The sequence below is a fragment of the Chlorocebus sabaeus genome, chromosome 16, assembly GCF_047675955.1.
Source record: "Chlorocebus sabaeus isolate Y175 chromosome 16, mChlSab1.0.hap1, whole genome shotgun sequence".
Lineage (NCBI taxonomy): Eukaryota > Metazoa > Chordata > Mammalia > Primates > Cercopithecidae > Chlorocebus > Chlorocebus sabaeus.
Window position 1 is genome coordinate 3,395,001 of NC_132919.1, and position 18,521 is coordinate 3,413,521.

Below are 18,521 nucleotides of genomic sequence, written 5' to 3' on the forward strand. Positions count from 1 at the left end.
CTCTCCCCTCTAGCCTCCTCCAGGAAGGCCTCCCTGATTGCTCCTCAGCGCACCCTCTGACCCTCATTTAGGACCAGGTTTTGGGGAAGAAAGAATTCTAAGCCTGGCCATATACACCAACAGGGGGGTGGGAGAGAAACAATATGGAAAGGATCAACCCCAACCACCCTGTCACCCACACCCACACCCAAACAGCCCCGGATACTGGGTCCAGAAGAGCCCCACCTGCCCCCACCACCACCACTCAGGTCTACAGTCCAAGGTCAACCAGGAAGAGGCGGGCCCAGCATCTGTCCCCGGCCTCGCCCTTTCTGTGCCTGACTCTGCCCACTGAGGCAGCAGAGTGGGAGATGCAGACACGGGGGCGTGGAGCTGGCAGCACTGGGTCTTCCCAGCGTCCTCGGAGCCCCTGGCCTGAGGTCCAGCCCTCCGTTCCCTGCCCTTCCCTGCCTGCGCAGGAGACCCACGTCGATGTTGGTGTTGTAGACGGTGATTTCCAGCACGGAGTTGTCCGTGGTGGTGTCCACGTTGGTGAGGTCGTAGAGGGAGGACGACACGGGCCCGTACGCCCAGTCAGTGAACTTCCTGGACAGGCTCCGGAGCCGCTTCTCCTTGATCTCACGACTGAGGATGTACTTCAGGATCTGGGACAGGACGAGGAACGACTGTCAGCTGCAGAACAGGGGCTTGAGGCCAACAGGCTGGACCAGCCAGAGGCGGGCTGGGCCCAGGAGATACTCCCGCCCCGGCTGGGTGGAGACCTGCCTCTGCGCCTGGCGCCGTGGCCCCTGGGCCCCGTCTTTATCTGCGGAATGCGCACACAGCTTGCTGTTCTGCCCATCTCACTGGGGGATGTGAACACTAGGGACAAAAGGTGTGAAGGTTCTTCGCAGGCTGCAGCAAGCGGCACAATCGGCTTGAAACGCCTCACACCAGCTGGGGCCCCAGTTCAGTGAAAACTCCAGGCACTGATGATTTTTTAGAAACAGTTTCTATTTGCTCTGGACTTGAGAAGAAGCCAGAAGTGTTCTCAGTGTCCCCAGCCCACCATAAGCCAAGACCCTTCCAGCTGTGGCTCACCACTCTGGCCAGACAGCTGGTGACGAGAAACGCCACGCACTACAGGGAGGCCCGCAGGACTTCGGTAGGTCAGTGATCCTCAAACTCTGCTGCATGTTGGGGTCGCTGGGAAACTTAGAAATTCCCACAGCATGGGCCAGGTGCAGTGGCTCACGCCTGTAATCCCAGCACTTTGGGAGGCCAAGGAGGGGCGGGTCATTTGAGGTCAGGAATTCGAGACCAGCCTGGCCAACATGGTGAAACCCCATCTCTACTAAAAATACAAAAATTGGCCGGGCGTGAGGGTGCATGCCTGTAATCCCAGCTACTCAGGAGGCTGAGACAGGAGAGTCACTTGAACCTGGGAGGCGGAGGTTGCCGTGAGCCAAGACCGCACCACTGCACTCCAGCCTGGGCGATGAAGTGAGACTCTAGTCTCAAAAAAAATAAATAAATAAAATTCCCACAGCATCAACTAATGAAATCAAAATCTCCAGGGTGGGACCCAGGAGAAGTTTCTTGGCTAGCTCCAAAGTGCAGGCTGGATGCAGAGCCGCTGTCTCTGGCTCCCTACTTCCAAAAAGCTGAGCCCTGGGTTACCCCCGGATGAGACATGGGCTTCCTAGGGCACCAGCTCAAGACCCAAGAGGACGGGACTGTTGGGAAGGACAGTGTCAGAGACCTGGCTTCACAAGACCCCGTGGGTTCCCATCCTATCTGTCATGAGGGCCCAGGCAGAGAGCTTCTAGGGATAAGGCCAGGTCTCTCCGTCCCGCACCCCAGCCTATAAAAGCCCCAGGATGGTAGCCAACCTAGGTAGCAACCAGAAAAGTTTTTTGGAGGACACGGAACAGGGGAGGGAAGCGGGGAACAGGTGCCTCCCCCAGGCCAGTCACAGCGGGCACATTGTCCCCTAGAAAACAAGGGGGTCCTGGGGCCATGCTCCATGCAGGAAGCCTCCTCCCCGGGCTGGGGTGGCAGGGACAGCACCCGCCACAGTGGCACGCAGGGAAGATGGCCTTGGAGAAGGCTCCTTCTGTAACCGCAAGCTGACTCTTCAAAGCCCCAGCAAGCTGTGACCCTGAGGGTAGGCAGGAGCTGCGGGGAGGCGGACACACAATTCCTCCTCTGTTGAAGCAGTTCTCCATCTCCTCCTCCCCCACAGGCGAATCAAAAGGCCCCTTGTGGGCCCCAGGCCTGACCACTTGGGACAGGACCAAGGCCCTCGGGGCAGCTAACCAGGGAGGCGGGTACCCTGAGGCTGGCACAGCTGCAATGACTCAACAGCCACCACCCCCCAGTGTCCTCTGGTGGCGTCCCAGGAGCCACAGCCTCCTGGCAGAGGAGTGAGACAGTGAGGCTGCGGAACACACTCGGACCCCAGAATCCGTCCCCTAAGGACGTCTCAGACCAAAGCCATGGCGCCGGCCCCCGAAAGAGATCCGAGCCCAGCCCTGCTCAAGTCTTCACCAAGGCTCCCAGCTAAGCCTCGGTTATCTCAGCCACATCACACAAGGCAAGAAGGGCCCAAAGCAGCCACACTCTCGGCTGGGGACACGGCACAGAGTTCCAACTGGACAAACAGGCTGGGGTCTCTCCATGACTGGCAGATGGCAGCATATTAGCTCTGGGCCCAGAGCAGCCATTCTGGAACTCCCGTCCCCGTGAGAGGCAGAAGGCCCCAAGGGCCACCCACTCAGCCCTGCTGGGGCTTCTGTGTCACCTCAGCCTCAGACTCCCCCGGCCTAAGGACAAGAGATGGAAACGCGGCGTATTAGGGACTGAGTCTAGAGAGCGGGCCGCATCTCACCAGCTCTGCGTGGCCCCTCAGAACAAACCGCCTCGGGCCGCCACACCACTGCACTTCTGGACCTAAGGCTGGGACCTTCTCAAGGCTGAGGCTGTGGTCTCTGAATCCCCGATAGGGCCCCCGGCGCTGAGAGAGTGGCAGCTGTGCCTCCTGACCTCCCGACCTCCCGCCTCCCCACGCCCCATGGCCCCACCTCGGCCTTGCCCATCTTGGCGGCCAGCTGCAGCGGCGTGAGGCCATCGTTGTTGCGAGTGGTCTCCAGCTCCCAGTTGCCACTCCGCAGTAGGATCATGTCGTACATGCGCTTCACAAAGTCATTCTGCGTCTTGAAGTCCTCGGCCACGGTCACCAGGGCGTGGAGGATGTTGTTGCCCCGCGAGTCCTGCGAGGTGATGTCCGTCTGCTCGTGGTCCATCAGCAGCTGCACGATCTCGGGCTGGTTGGTGCAGGCTGCCAGGGCCAGGGGCGTCTCACCTGGCGGGTGGGCACACCGAAGCTTGGTTCTCTCATGGGCCAGAAGCGGCATTCCCAAGCCCCAGGACTGGGGCCCCTATCCTATCTCAGCAGGATTAGCAACTCAGGTTCCCTGGCCCTCTCCCCATCTTCCGCTTCTATGGGGAAGAGTGAAGCTAGATCACTGCGGCAGCCTCCTAACTAGCCTCCCTGTCTCCACCCTGGCCTTTTAATCCTCTGCTCAGCACAGCAGCCAGATCAACCTGCTAGTGCGTCTCCCAGAATGAAAGCTCAGGTTCCAACGGCAGCCCCTGCATCCTCTGACTTCCTCTCCCCATCACTCACTCTCTCCAGCCACAATGGCCTTCTTCCACCTCCTCCAACAGGCGGCCCCGGGGCCTTCGCTCGTCTATCCCCTCTGTCTGTAGATAGTCGAGTCACTCACTCCCTCACCTCCTTCACGTCCTTGCTCAAACATCACCTTTCAATGAACCACCCTAAACACTCTGTTTAAAATTAAAATCCACCTTCCTCTTGCCCCAGACAGAACTCCTCATTCCTTGTCCTCTGCTTTTTTTTTTTTTTTTTTTTTGAGACAGAGTCCTACTCTGTCGCCAGGCTGGAGTGCAGTGGTGCGATCTCGTCTCACGGCAACCTCCGCCTTCTGGGTTCAAGCAATTCTCCTGCCTCAACCTCCCGAGTAGCTGGGATTACAGGCATGCACCACCACGCCCGGCTACTTTTTGTATTTTTAGTAGAGATGGGGCTTCCCCATGTTGGCCAGGATGGTCTTGAACTCCTGACCTCGTGATCTACCTGCCTCGGACTCCCAAAGTGCCGGGATTACAGGTGTGAGTCACCGCACCTGGTCCACTTTGTACTTTTTAAGAGCACTTATCATTTTGTATCATAGTATATAAAATGCTTATTTATAATGCTTGTTACCGATAGTCTCTCCTTGTCTAGAATGTAAGCTCCATGAGGGCAAGGATTTCTGTTTTGTTCACTGATATATTTCAAGTACCTAGAACAGTACCTGATGTAGATAGTAAGTGCTCAATAAATGCTTGTTAAGAACAAATAAGGCAAGTGACTCACATGAGGTCACGCAGCAAGTCTGGGACACGACCAGTCCTGGACACCAGGTCTTCAGCTGCCTCCCCTCTCCTCACCCCACCCAACAAATGCTTCCCAACACCAGCTCCAACCAGGTCCTATGCAGGACAATGGGGACACACTATGAACTGGACAAGACTCTGTTTTCTAGGACACCCACACCTGGACACCCAGGGCTGCCCAGAGCATAGAGTAGCTAGTCCTACTGACCAAAAAACCACCCAGAAGATAGTCCCAGCTACTCAGGAGGCTGAGGCATGAGAATCGCTTGAAGCCAGGAGGCAGAGGTTGCAGTGAGCCAAGATGGTGCCACTGCACTCCAGCAGCCTGGGCCACAGAGTGAGACTCCATCTCAAAAAAAAACCACCCAGAAGAGAAAACAGATGGGTGATCATCAGTCAGGCAAGACTGGGTGGGAGGAGGGGTCTCCTCTGCAACAAAGTTGCACAGAGAAATTTTTGAATGTAATGGAGCCATTTGTTCCCCCTCCTGATCGCAGTGGTGGTTAACCAACTCAAGGACGCATTGTGAAAATGAACAGAACTGTCCTCTAAAACAGGTGACTTTCACTCTATCTAAATTATGCATTTCATTTTTTTTTTTTCCCCCCCTAGAGCATCCTAACCCCAGTCGCTTCTGGACTCTGTGACTTGTCAGGCAGGGGAACTCTGCCCTCTCACCCTTGACTACCTCTCTGCAGTCCTGAGATGCTCTGGGCCTGGGCACAGTGGTCAGAGCTGGAGGCCACTAAGTCTAAGTCGACGCCCTGCTACCCCAGGGCAAGTCCTTTCCCTTTGCAGAGCCTTCCCCTCGCCTGTAAAATGGGGCTCCCTCCTCAGCCTCCCTCCCAGGTCTCTGTTCCCTCAGAGGGCTGCCCAGGACGATGCTTCTAAGACCACCAGGTGACACCCCAGAACATGGACTCCTCCCCCAACACCTCCTCCCAACCCCTCCTTCTCTGGTCCACCCTGGTGTCCTGCTCAGATGGACATGCCCAGCCTCCTCCCCTCCCAGCTCTGTCCTCTGGGGCACCAGAGCCTCTTAAGGCAGGGGCAGTGAGGGTAGAGGTCAGAGCGAGGTGGCCCCTCCCTTCCTCCCTCCTTCCTTCCTCTCTCTCCCTCCTCCCTCCTTCCTCCTTCTCCTCCCTCCTTCTCCCCCTCTCCCTTCCTCCCTCTCCCGCCTCCCTCCTCCCTCCTTCTTCCCTCCCCCTCCTCCCTTCCTCCTTCCCTCTTCCTTCCTCCCTCCTCCCTCCCTCTCACTCCTCCCTCTCCCTCCTCCTCCCTTCCTCCCCCCTTCCTGCTTCCCTCTTCCTTTCTCCCTCTTCCTCCTCCCTCTCCCTCCTCCCTCCCTTCCTTCTTCCTCCCTCTCCCTCCTCCCACTCCCTCCTTCCCCTCCCTCCTCCTCCCTTCCTCCCTCCTTCCTGCTTCCCTCTTCCTTCCTCCCTCTCCCTCCTCGCTCACTTCCTCTCCCTCCTCCCTCTTTCCTCCTCCCTTTCTCCCTCTCCCTTCCTCCCTCTCCCTCCTCCCTCTCCCTTCTCTCTCCTCCCTTCCTCCCTCCCCTCCTCCCTTCCTCCTTCCCTTTTCCTTCTTCCCTCCTCCCTCCCTCTTACTCCTCCCTTTCCCTTCCCTTCCTCCCTTCCTCCCTCCTTCCTGTTTCCCTCTTTCTTCCTCCCTCTCCCTCCTCCCTCTCCCTCCTCCCTTCCTCCCTCTCCCTCCTCCCTCTCCCTCCTCCCTCCCTTCCTCCTTCCCTCCCCCTCCCTTCCTCCCTCTCCCTCCTCCCTCTCCCTCCTCCCTCCCTTCCTCCTTCCCTCCCCCTCCCTTCCTCCCTCCTTCCTGCTTCCCTCTTCTTTCCTCCCTCTCCCTCCTCCCTTCCTTCCTCTCCCTTCTCCCTTCCTTCCTCTCCCTCCTCCCTTCCTTCCTCCTTCGTCCTTTCCTCTTCCTTCCCCCCTCCTCCCTCTTTCCTTCCTCCCTCCTCGCTCACTTCCTCTCCCTCCTCCCTCCTCCCAGACTCCGCGCCAGGCGGGGGCAGCACCCACCGAAGTAGAAGCCTTCGTGTTGGTACTTGGGGTTGAAGAAGGCGCCCTTGGCGTGGGCGTTGACGTCGGCGCCGGCGGCGATGAGCACGGCCGCGATGTCCCCCTGGCGCCGCTCGATGGCGATGTTCAGCGCCGTCTGCCCTGCGGACCGGGCCGGGACGCGCGGAGCCTCAGCGCCGGGAACCGGGGCCTCTTGCCCCCTGTCTCTGGCCTCCATGCCCTCCCCAAACCCATGGGGACATCAGAGCTCCGGTCTGTGTCGCCGGCTACCAGGAATCCCAGCCTCATTCTTTGCTTCCTTCCTGCCTGCGCGGACCCGAGGAATGTTTGCGGAGCGCCTGCTCCGCGCTCCGGCCCCAGTGCTGGGGGGTCAGGGGTGCACAAGATGCAACTCCAATTATTTTCCGCCCGCAGTGTCACTGAGAACCAAGCGCTACGATTCAGACGGGTGCCGGAGCTGCGGTACCCAGGGGGCCCTTCACAGCCAGAGAGCGCCAGGGGGCTTCCCAGAGCTCTCTGACCTGGGACCTCGGAAGTTGGGCCAGGCTGGGTGGGGCCAGCTCATCAGCCAGGGTGAGAGGGCAGCGCTTATGCTAAGGGCCAGAGTCACAAAAGGCCTTGAATTAGGAAACTGGCATGATGAGACTTTGGGGTATGGTGCATGGGTGTTTTCAGACCCCTCTGGCTGCATAATTGGAGGATGTGTTAGAAGCAGCCCAGACCAGTGAAAGAAATGATGAGGCCTGTAATCCCAACACATTGGGAGGCCAAAGCAGGTGCATCACCTGAGGCCAGGAGTTCAACACCAGCCTGGCCCACATGGCAGAACCCCATCTCTACCGAAAACACAAAAAAATTAGCCGAGTGTGGTGGCGCACTACACTCTAGCTTGAGCTAGAGAGCGAGACTCTGTCTTAAAAAAAAAAAAAAAAAAAAAAGGCACGGTGGCTCACGCCTGTAATCCCTGCACTTTGGGAGGCTGAGGTGGGCGGATCACGAGGTCAGGAGATCGAGACCATTCTGGCTAACACCGTGAAACCCCGTCTCTACTAAAAATACAAAAAAATCAGCCGGGCGTGGTGGCGGGCGCCTGTGGTCCCAGCTACTCGGGAGGCTGAGGCAGGAGAATGATGTGAACCCGGGAGGCGGAGCTTGCAGTGAGCCAGGATCCCACCGCTGCACTCCAGGCTGAGCAACAGAGCGAGACTCTCTCTCAAAAAAAAAGGCAATGTGTTTTTAAAAGTCTGTAAAAGCACCTATGAATCAATAGAAAGACAACCTAAAAGAAAGCTAAGATTATCAACAAGCACCTCACAGGGGAGAAGACACACAGTAAATAAACAAAGTGAAAGATGTTTGGAATCAGTGGTGATCAGGAAAATGAAAATTAGAACCTAAAGAGTTAACCCTTTCCACTCCCAGACTGGAAAAGACCAAAAAAAAAAAAAAAGGATAATTTGCACTATTAGTGATGAGTACGAAATGAGTATTTCTGTACTCTGTTGTGGGGAGAGAGTAAATTAGTATCTTTTAGAGACAAGTTTGGCCATAACTATTATAACTTTTATTTATTTATTATAAAAAAAAATTTTTTTGAGACAGAGTCTTGCTCTGTTGCCCAGGCTGGAGTGCAGTGGCACGATCTCGGCTCCCTGCAACTCCCGCCTCCCAGGTTCAAGTGATCCTCCTGCCCCAGCCTCCCAAGTAGCTGGAATTACAAGCATGCCCCACCACGCCCGACTAGTTTTTGTATTTTTAGTAGAGACGGGTTTTCACCATGTTGGTCAGGCTGGTCTCAAACTCCTGACCTCAGGTGATCCTCCCGCCTCGGCCTCCCAAAGTGCTGGGACTACAGGCATGAGCCACCACACCTGGCCACTATTACAACTTCAAATATGCATGCACTTGAACCCAAATATCCCAATTCAAAGTATTTTTTAAAACAAATGGGCACCTGTGCACAGGGTCATAGACAAGATCGTGCACTGTGAGATGTCACAACAGCACAGTTGGAAACTGTCAATGGGAGTCAGTGGTGAAATTAGCCAGGATGCAGCCGCAACTGCAGACCAAGCTGGTGAAAAGAAGCTAGACTTTCATATTTTGGCATAAGAAGCGCTCTAAGACATATAGTTAATCAAAAAAACCAACTTGTAGAATATAGACAGTATGATACTATTTTATGTTAAATCAGTAAAACTTTTTCTGTGTGCACATATACACACACATATGTCAAAGGCCTAGAAAACTCCTTTTAAGGAATTTTCTATATATGGGTAAAGGACTTAAAAAAAAAAAACTTATGTAAAATGCTGGGCTGCTTTACAATGAAACTCTAGGCCGGGCATGGTGGCTCACTCCTGTAATCCCAGCACTTTGGGAGGCCAAGGTGGGTGGATCACCTGAGGTTGGGAGTTCAAGACCAGCCTGATCAACATGGAGAAACCCTGTCTCTACTAAAAATACAAAATTAGCCAGGCATGGTGGTGCATGCCTGTAATCCCAACTACTCAGGAGGCTGAGGCAGGAGAATTGCTTGAACCCAGGAGGCAGAGGTTACAGTGAGCCGAGATCGTGCCATTGCACTCTAACCTGGGCAACAAGAGTGAAACTCTGTCTCAAAAAAAAAAAAAAAACAAAAAACCTCTATTCATGTGATGTGGATATAATTAAAAATAAATTGTTAGGCCGGGTGCGGTGGCTCATGTGTATGATCCTATCACTAAGAGGCAGAGGCGGCAGGATTGCTTGAGCCCAGGATTTACAGACCAGCCTGGGCAACATGGTAAAACCCTATCTCTGCAACAAATAGAAAAATTAGCCTTCATAGAAACACTAATAACCTTCTTTTATTCACTGATTCAAAAAATACATACTAAGTATCTCTTATGTGAGACCCTAAGGGCACCAGGAAATCAGCTATAGTCCCAGCTACTTGGGAGGCTGAGGTGGGAAAATTACCTGAGCCCAGGGAGGTCAAGGCTGCAGTGAGCCGTGATCGTGCCACTGCACTCCAGCCTGCCCAACAGAGTGAGACCCTGTCTCTAAATAAATAAATAAATAAAGTAAAATAATAAAAATAAACTGTTATATTGAATCTGATGATGGATGTGTAGAGGTTTATTATACTAATAACTTTATGTTTAAATTTTTTATAATAAAAATGTCTTCATTGAAGAATTGCTTAAAAAAGTAAAATTCTGAAGTCCTCTGATAAAATGCTTTAAAATGATATTAATAAAGTTGTGATTGGTTCCCCTTAGCAGCATGGGGAGGAAATATTCGCCCTTGCCCAGTGGGGAAACTGAGACTCAGAGAGGCAAGGCAGTTGCCTGTAGTCCCGGCTACTTGGGAGGCTGAAGCAGGAGAATCACCTGAACCCGGGAGGCAGAGGTTGCAGTGAGCTGAGATTGCACCACTGCACTCCAGCCTGGGTGACAGAGCGGAACTCCATCTCAATAAATAAATAAATAAATAAATAAATAAGTCACTGCTCTAAATAAGGTAATTTTAGATTAAAAATGCTATGAAAATAAATGAAGATAGTGTGACAGAACATGACTAGGGAAGGGCATGTTTCGAGTGGACAGCCAGAGTGGTTACCTTGGGTCCTGCCCAAAGTGTGGAAGAATGCTACTCTGCTGGTCCTGAAGCCCCTCTGCTCCAGGTGGAGGAAATGCTGAGAGGAAGGAAGGCACCAGCAGACGGGTCAAAACGGTGGTGGGGTTGGTTTCCAGGGAGACAAGAATAAATGGCTCCTCCTACCATTCAGAGAGAGGGGAGGTACCCACAGCCCCCCAGACCTCCTCGCCCCAGGAAGAGGCAGATTCATGAAAGGAGAGGGAAAGGGGAGGTTGAGAACAGGGAGAGGTAAGGATTTGTGACTGGGACAGCAAAGCCTTCATAGAAACACAACCTTCTTTTATTCACTCATTCAAAAAATACATACTAAGTATCTCTTATGTGAGACCCTAAGGACACCAGGAAATCAACTATAGGCAACAGACTTCATCCCTGCCCTCAAAGGAAACACGTTGCTAGCAAAGGGCAGCTCATAAGTCCTGCAATACTGACAAGAAGAAAGGAGGAGACAAAGGGGACTGAAAAGGGAGACGAATTAGGACAAGCAAGCTTGAGGCACTGGCCTGAACCTGCCTGTCTACAGGACTACTGTCAACTCCCTAGAGACAGGCTGAGAATGTGATATGGTTCATCCAGTTTCTCTCTTTGCATTGGCTACCAGGGAGCTCAGTGTGCAGTTTAGCACTCAGCTGCAGCAGTCTTCCCTAGGTTTCCTCTCCTCCACTCCATACCTTCTAGTTTGTCACAATCCTTTACTTTTTGTTATAATATAACAAAAAATGCTTTTGAAAGTCTGCAGAGTTCAAATAATAAATCACAGTTACTTTCTCCCATGAGAAGGGTTAAGGGCCAAAGCTAAACTCCCACCTGGAAAAAGCTAATGCAGGGGCCTTTGAAAACAGTATGCTGAGAATAAATAGGGCTCAAGGACAGTATCTCCAACTGAACTTTTAATGAACTCCCGTAGGCGCCAAGAAGGCGGGTAGATAAGAAAGAATATAGAAACAAGGTACTGAGTAGAAGGTTACATGTGGGAAAAGAAAGTTTGTTTTGCATTGCATTCTTTCTGCTGACCTGAGGTTTATGGAGTATAAATAAAGTGAGGCGGAGGCTCTGAGTGCGGCCGCCATGTTCTCTGTGTGTCTTTGTCTTTGTGTGTGTTCTTTCATTCTCCACCACCCCCGGTGCGGCCCCCAACAGCTAAAACGTGGCAGGGCGTGGTGGCTCATGCCTGTAATTCCAGCACTTTGGGAGGCCAAGACAGGTGGATCACCTGAGGTCAGGAATTTGAGACCAGCCTGGCCAAATTGGTGAAACCCTGTCTCTACTAAAAATACAAAAAAATTAGCCAGGCGTGGTGGCGGGCGCCTGTAATCCCGATTACTTGGGAGGCTGACGCAGGAGAATTGCTTGAACCTGAGAGGCAGAGGTTGCAGTGAACCAAGATCGTGCCACTGCACTCCAGCCTAGGCAACAGAGCGAGACTCTGTCTCAAAAAACAAAAACAAAAACAAAAAGCTCAAACATCTAGTGCCCCCAGCATATCAGCTAGACGGCATCCAATTATAATTAAGCCAATCATTTTTGCCACAAGCACCTCATAAGACCCTAAAGCGCTGTTGACTGACTCCAAAACTCGAATAAAGACACATCTCACTGATTTTCCCCAGTGGATTTCCTGGGAGGAAGCCATTCTCCCAGATTTGCTCTCCCAGCACCCTCTCTGGCCCACTTACAAAGAAATCCACAAAATTGAGACCCAGTTGGGGACAGTTAATAATGATGATGACGATGCTAACTGTTGACTTTTGGTGGCCCCTGCCCAGCTGTCTTGCCTCACTTCCAGCCTTCTTTTCATTGCTCAACCATGTGCCAAGCTCAGTCCCATCTTGGGGCTTTTGCCCTGATCCTTCTCATCGTGTCGGCCTCAGGCCAAAGGCAACCACTCTGACTATCCACGCTGAAGTTGCCCTCCCCCAGTCACTTTCTGTCACACTATCTTCATTTATTTTCATAATATTTTTCATCTAAAATTACCTTATTTAGAGAAGTGATTCTTTCTTTCTTTCTTTCTTTCTTTCTCTTTCTTTCTTTTCTTTTCTTTTTTCTTTCTTTATTTACTTATTTATTTATTTTGAGATGGAGTTCTGCTCTGTTGCCTAGGCTGGGGTGCGATGGCAATCTCGGCTCACTGCAACCTCCTCCTCCTGGGTTCTGGTGATTCTCCTGCCTCAACCTCCCAAGTAGCTGGGATTACAGGCACCTGCCACCACGCCCGGCTAATTTTTGTATTTTTAGTAGAGATGGGGTTTCACCATGTTGGTCAGGCTGGCCTTGAACTCCTGACCTCAGATGAACCACCCGCCTCGGCCTCCCAAAGTGCTGGGATTCCAGGCGTAAGCCACTGTGCCCAGCCTTAGAGCAGTGACTTTAACCTGTGTTGTTCACCAATGCATGCCCATGCCAAAAACAATGCCTGGCATGGAACCAATGCTCAAAATTATTTGCAGAATGAAGGAAGAAAGAAAGGAGTACCTGAAGCTTCCCAGGCACCATGCTACATGCTTGGGGCTCCTCAGTGGCAGCCGTGCCTCCACGTGGCCTGGCCAGCAGCGGCCCTGTGGCCCTGTGGCCCCGCAGCCCCACACCCCACCCTCAGAGACTCCTGTCTGCACAGCCCCTCTGTGGGCAGGATACCTTCGTAGGCCTCTTCTGTGTACTCGGCATTGATGAACCTGCCCAGGATGTCGTTCTCTTCGGCAAAGGCAAGCAGGACCCGCACGATCTCCTCGGTGTTGGGGTTGATGTTTAACAAGGCCTTCATCAGGCAGGTCTTCCCTGTGTCGGAGGCCGTCAGCTTGTGCATGAGGAAGTCTGCAGGCAGGGACGTGGGACGGAGTTACAGGCGTCCCCGGCTGCCCTTGGCCCTACCAGCTCAGAGGGTGTGGGAGCTGCAGCCGCAGACCTCAAGTCCCTGCTCTACACCCCTGCTCCCAGGTCTCACACTTGGCCGCTCTCCTCCTCCCTCTCCAGCTGTTCCTCCTCCGTCTCCTTTGCTGGCTCCTTGCTCTCTGTGGCCCATGGGAGCCTTATCTGAGGCCTTTTACTCTTTCCCCACGGTGTGGCCTCCCACTGTCCACCCCAGAACCTCTTTCTCCAGCCTGCCCCCTCCTTGTGGCCTGCAAATAAAGCTCAGCTCATGGCCTCCCCATCAACCTGATACTGCACTGGTCCCTGCACACCCAGGGCTCCACCAGCCACCAGGCTACCCAAGTCTAAATGGCACCATGCTGGACCCCCCGTCCCTCACTCCCCAGGTCCTCAAGTCCTGCCCGTGCTACTGGCTGAGGAGCTGCCTGGAACCGTTCCCCTTCTCAAGCCCTGCTTCAGGGTCCCAGCCCTGCCTGAACAGTGGCCTTCTCCAGCTTCACCCCCCATCTCTCGCCCGACTCTCACCTGCCCAAACCTTTCTGTGGTTCCCCATTCTCCTTGGAATCAAGTTCAAAGTCCCTCGCCAGAATTCAAGGCCCCTCACACTCCAGCCCCACGGGTTGGTGAGGGGAGGGGAAGATGGACAACGGAAGTCAAGCGGGGTCCCAGCCCCGTACCCTCTGCCAGGCTCAGACACTCACCAGGCACATCCTCGTCACGGCGCCGTCTGCAAAGCTCCTGCAGCTCCACCAGCAGCTCCACCAGCTCCTCCACGCAGCCCTCAGACACGGCTGCAAAGATGCGCTTCTTCAGCCGCCTCTTTTTCCTCCTCTGCTCTTCCTTGGCCAGGTGTGCACTGAGCCAGAAAATGTTTCCAACTCACCACACACGTCCTCTCAAGCTCAATCTCTCCTTTTCCCCGCCAGAGCTGCCTGCAGGGCGCTGCACCTGCTGCCAACATCTCCCATGCCTGTCACAATGCCTGCAAACCCCTGGGCTGTGTGGACCCATCAGGCTCCCCTTGTAATCCACATGCAATCACCTTCTGTCAAAATACCTGTATTTGGCTGCATGCAGTAATGATCAGGAAGGATCTATGCCTATTAATAGACATTACCTTGAAAATATGAGATTTCATATTTTATGTTGTTTGAACTTTTTAAATCTATCCCTCCCTGTCCTCCCACTCCAGATAAGCAACCGTGGTAACCGTTGATGTCTCCTTTTGTTTCTTTTCTTTTTTGAGACGGAGTCTCGCTCTGTCACCCAGGCTGGAGCTCACCACAAGCTCCGCCTCCCGGGTTCATGCCATTCTCCTGCCTCAGCCTCCTGAGTAGCTGGGACTACAGGCACCTGCCACCACGTCTGGTTAATTTTTTGTATTTTTAGTAGAGACAGGGTTTCACCGTGTTAGCCACGATGATCTCCTTTTGTTTCTATGTGTTCTTGCAAAATGCATATGGATATTGGGCACACGTATTTTGGGCACACGTATTTTGTTTCTTTTTTTTTTTTTTTTTTGAGACAGAGTCTTGCTCTGTCACCCAGGCTGGAGTATAGTGGCACAATCTCAGCTCACTGCAACCTCCACCTCCAGGGTACAAGCGATTCTCCTGCCTCAGCCGCCTGAGTGGCTGGGATTACAGGCATGCGCCACCACGCCTGGCTAATTTTTGTATTTTTAGTAGAGACAGGATTTCACCATGTTGGTCAGGCTGGTCTTGAACTCCTGACCTCATGGTCTGCCTGCCTCGGCTTCCCAAAGTGCTGGGATGACAGGCGTGAGCCACCGCACCCGGCCATGTATTTTTAGTTCACATAAACAGTATCGTGCTACAGTTCTTGTTCCACTGCGTCCTGCTGTTTGAATGTTTCATAATGGATGAGTTTTATAAAATTCAATACTCCACTCCTTCCCCCAGCACGTCCTACCTGCCATAGACCCGTGACTCCACTTGTCCCAATCCCCAGGAATGGTGAATTCTTTCTCTTTCCTGCAGGGCCCCGGATCCTGCCTCTCTGGCACCCCCAGCCTGAGTGGGCACAGTGGGAGGAGGGGCAGACTTACCCGGGGCTGTTGGGATTGGATGGGGTCTCTGTCACATCATCCTGAGGAGACTGGGGGGAGTCCATGTCATCACAGTTGCCAGAGATGCTGGAGGTGTTGGCGGAGGGAACAGAGAGGGTTTTAAAGTTTTAAAATGGGCCGGATGAGGTGGCTCATGCATGTAATCCCAGCACTTTGGGAGGCCGAGGCAGGTGGATTACTTGAGGTCACGAGTTCAAGACCAGCCTGGTCAACATGGTGAAACTAAACTGTCTCTACTAAATCGTCTCTACTAAAAATACAAAAACTAGCCAGGTGTGGTGGCATGTGCCTGTAATCCCAGCTACTTGGGAGACTGAGACAGGAGAATCACTTAAACCCGGGAGGTGGAGGCTGCAGTGAGCTGAGATTGGGCCACTGCACTCCAGCCTGGGCAACAGAGTGACACTCTATCTCAAATAAATAAATAATAATAAAGTTTTATAATAGACAGTGGTAGCATGCCACAGCCAGGCCTGGCCCCATTACCAGGGCAAGTCACTGGCCACATTCTGGAGCTGAGGGCTGGGCCCAGGGCAGGGGGTTGGGCTGGGGCCCATACTTACCACTGCCGGATGTTGGAATCCATGGGCTTGGAGAAGACAGGGGGAGAGGTCTTGGCAACCGCAGGGTTGGGCTCAAACCCTTCTATCTCCAGGAAGAAGTGTGCACTGAGGGAACATGGAGGAAGTTCGTCAGGGCCGAGCCAGGCAGAGCCTGTCTGCCTGTGTCCTGCCTCCTGGCCACAGAGGGTGCCCCCATGCTGAGCACACACCCTGGCCAGCTCTGAGCCCAGATGGCCTTGCCCAGCCCTCCCGGGAGCCCTCGGAGATGGTCACTGTCATTATCACCTACATTTCACAGATGGTCTCCAGGGAGCTGCCGGTCAAGTGTGAACAACCGAAGAAAAGGACTGAGGCGAGCCCGGTTGATGTAGAGGTTTATTTTGCCAAGGTTGAGGACACACCCAGGAAAAAGACACACAAGCCCCAGCAGGATCTATGGCCCACGCTTTCTCCTCTGAACAGGATTTTGAGGGCCTCAATATTTAAAGGCGAAAAGTGGGCAGGAGAGGAAGGAGGAAAGAAAAAAAAAAAGAGGGAACAGGCTGGGTGCAGGGGCTATAATCCCAGCACCTTGGGAAGCTGAGGCGGGCAGATCACCTCTGGTCAGGAGTTGGAGACCAGCCCTGGCCAACATGGTGAAACCCCGTTTCTACTTAAAATGCAAAAAAAAAAAAAAAAAAAAAATAGTAGCCAGGTATGGCGGCACACACCTGTAATCCCAGCTACTCTGGAGGCTGAGACAGGAGAATCGCTTGCACCCAGGAGACGTAGGTTGCAGTGAGCCGAGATCACGCCACTGCACTCCAGCCTGTGTGACAGAGCAGGACTCTGTCTCAAAAAAAAAGAAAAAAGAAAAAAGGAAAGAAGGAAGGAAAGAAGAAAGAAAGGAAGGAAGGAACAAAGGAAGGAAGGAACAAAGGAAGGAAGGAAGGAAGGAAGGAAGGAAGGAAGGAAGGAAGGAAGGAAGGAAGGAAGGAAGGAAGGAAAGAAACAGGGAGCATAGGGCCACGTTCTTGTGAGGCTTCGATTCTGTTTGCTGAGTACATGTGTTGCGTGTGAAAAGGGGCGGGTAGAGGAAACGGTCAGTTATGGATTCATCTTGCGCTCAGTAAATCTGCACTTAACAAAAGACAAGCATAGACGCGCGGTGGCTCACGCCTGTCATCCTAGCACTTTGGGAGGCCAAGGCGGGCAGATCACCTGAGGTCAGGAGTTCGAGACCAGCCTGACCAATATGGAGAAACCCCGTCTCTACTAAAAATACAAAAAGTAGCCAGGCGTGGTGGCAGGCGCCTGTAATCCCATCGACATGGGAGGCTGAGGCAGGAGAATCACTTGAACGTGGGAGGTGGAGGTTGCAGTGAGCTGAGATCACGCCATTGCACTCCAGTCTTGGCGACAGAGCAAGACTCCATCTCAAAAATAAAAAAAACAGACGCATAGGGGAAGCAGCCAGACGCATTTGCCTCAGTGGGGGCGGGTGAGGGAGGACAATTTCTAGTCTCCTCTTGTCCTGTAGTGTCAATTAGCTGCTAATTTACAGTGTCAAGGTGAGGAAGGCCTCCCGTGGAGACATGTGGCTTCTATCTGTAGATAAAGCAACTTGCCCAAGGTCACACAGCAGATAGGTAGCAAAGTCCAGATTCAAAGCTGGGCTGGGCCGGGTGTGGTGGCTCATGCCTGTAATCCCAGCACTTTGGGAGGTCGAAGTGGGCAGATCAGTTGAGGTCAGGAGTTTGAGACCAGCCTGGCCAATGTGGCGAAACCCTGTGTCTACTAAACATACAAAAATTAGCTGAGTGTGGTGGTGGGCGTCTGTAATCCCAGCTACTCAGGAGGCTGAGGCAGGAGAATTGCTTGAACCCAGGAGGCAGAGGTTGCAGTGAGCCGAGATCGTGCTACTGCCTGGGTGACAGAGCGGGACTCCTTCTCAAAAAAACAAAAAAACTGAGTCTGGGTGACTCTCCTTGCTAGAAATACTGGGTGGACGAACCTGAGTCTCTACAGAGGGGGGTCTAACTCTTGAGCCGGGTTGCCCTGTCTGCAGCCACCTCCAGGTACCAAAGACACCTCAAGGATGGGGGAGATGGTGCTGGGAGCTGGGTTTTCCCGTCACCACCTACCCGCCCCCAGGCCTCAGGTCTGAAGCCAGACCCCTTCTGAGGGGCAGTCCCTAGACTCAGATCTATGTGGGCCTTCCTGGCTCTTGAGGGAGAGGGAGATGGCCGGAGTTATACTTGTCCCCGTTGATCAGCACTTGTGCTGTTTGTCACAGCAGAAAACGGGCTGAAAATGGCTGATCTAGGCTGGGCGCGGTGGCTCAAGTCTGTAATCCCAGCACTTCGAGAGGTGGAGGCTGGAGGATCACTTGAGGTCCGGAGCTCGAGACCAGCCTGGCCAATGTGGTGAAACCCCATTTCTACTAAAAATACAAAAAGTAGCCAGGCGTGGTGGCAGGCGCCTGTAATCCCATCGACATGGGAGGCTGAGGCAGGAGAATCACTTGAACGTGGGAGGTGGAGGTTGCAGTGAGCCAAGATCGCGCCATTGCACTCCAGCCTGGGGGACAGAGGGAGACTCCTCTAGAAAAAAAAAAAAAAAAAGGCTGATCTAGAGCAGGGAGGACCTGAGGGGTCAGAGGACAGGGCTGGGAATTCTCTGTGGAGAAGGAAAAGCCAGGAAACCATCTCAGGCAGTGGAGGGGAGCAGTGAGGGGAGCAGTGGAGGGGAGCAGTGAGGGGAGCAGTGGAGGGGAGCAGTGAGGGGAGCAGTGGAGGGGAGCAGTGAGGAGAGCAGTGGAGGGGAGCAGTGAGGGAAGCAGTGGAGGGGAGCAGTGAGGGGAGCAGTGAGGGGAGCAGTGGAGGGGAGCAGTGGAGGGGAGCA

At 53.4% G+C, this 18,521-nt stretch overlaps 1 protein-coding gene across 3 annotated transcripts in view; it reads right to left on the bottom strand.

The window, feature by feature from the left end:
- The window catches only part of TRPV3 (transient receptor potential cation channel subfamily V member 3), a 50,481-nt gene that overhangs the window by 20,230 nt on the left and 11,730 nt on the right, over window positions 1–18,521 (bottom strand). For all 3 annotated transcript variants that reach the window (XM_073004592.1, XM_073004591.1, XM_073004590.1), the window contains exons 3-9: window positions 15,639–15,743; window positions 15,055–15,141; window positions 13,688–13,842; window positions 12,753–12,929; window positions 6,474–6,614; window positions 3,063–3,343; window positions 468–644 (exon numbers count right to left, since the gene is read on the bottom strand). In XM_073004592.1, the coding sequence (XP_072860693.1) occupies window positions 468–644; window positions 3,063–3,343; window positions 6,474–6,614; window positions 12,753–12,929; window positions 13,688–13,842; window positions 15,055–15,141; window positions 15,639–15,743 (1,123 nt within the window). The remainder of the gene's footprint in view (window positions 1–467; window positions 645–3,062; window positions 3,344–6,473; window positions 6,615–12,752; window positions 12,930–13,687; window positions 13,843–15,054; window positions 15,142–15,638; window positions 15,744–18,521) is intronic.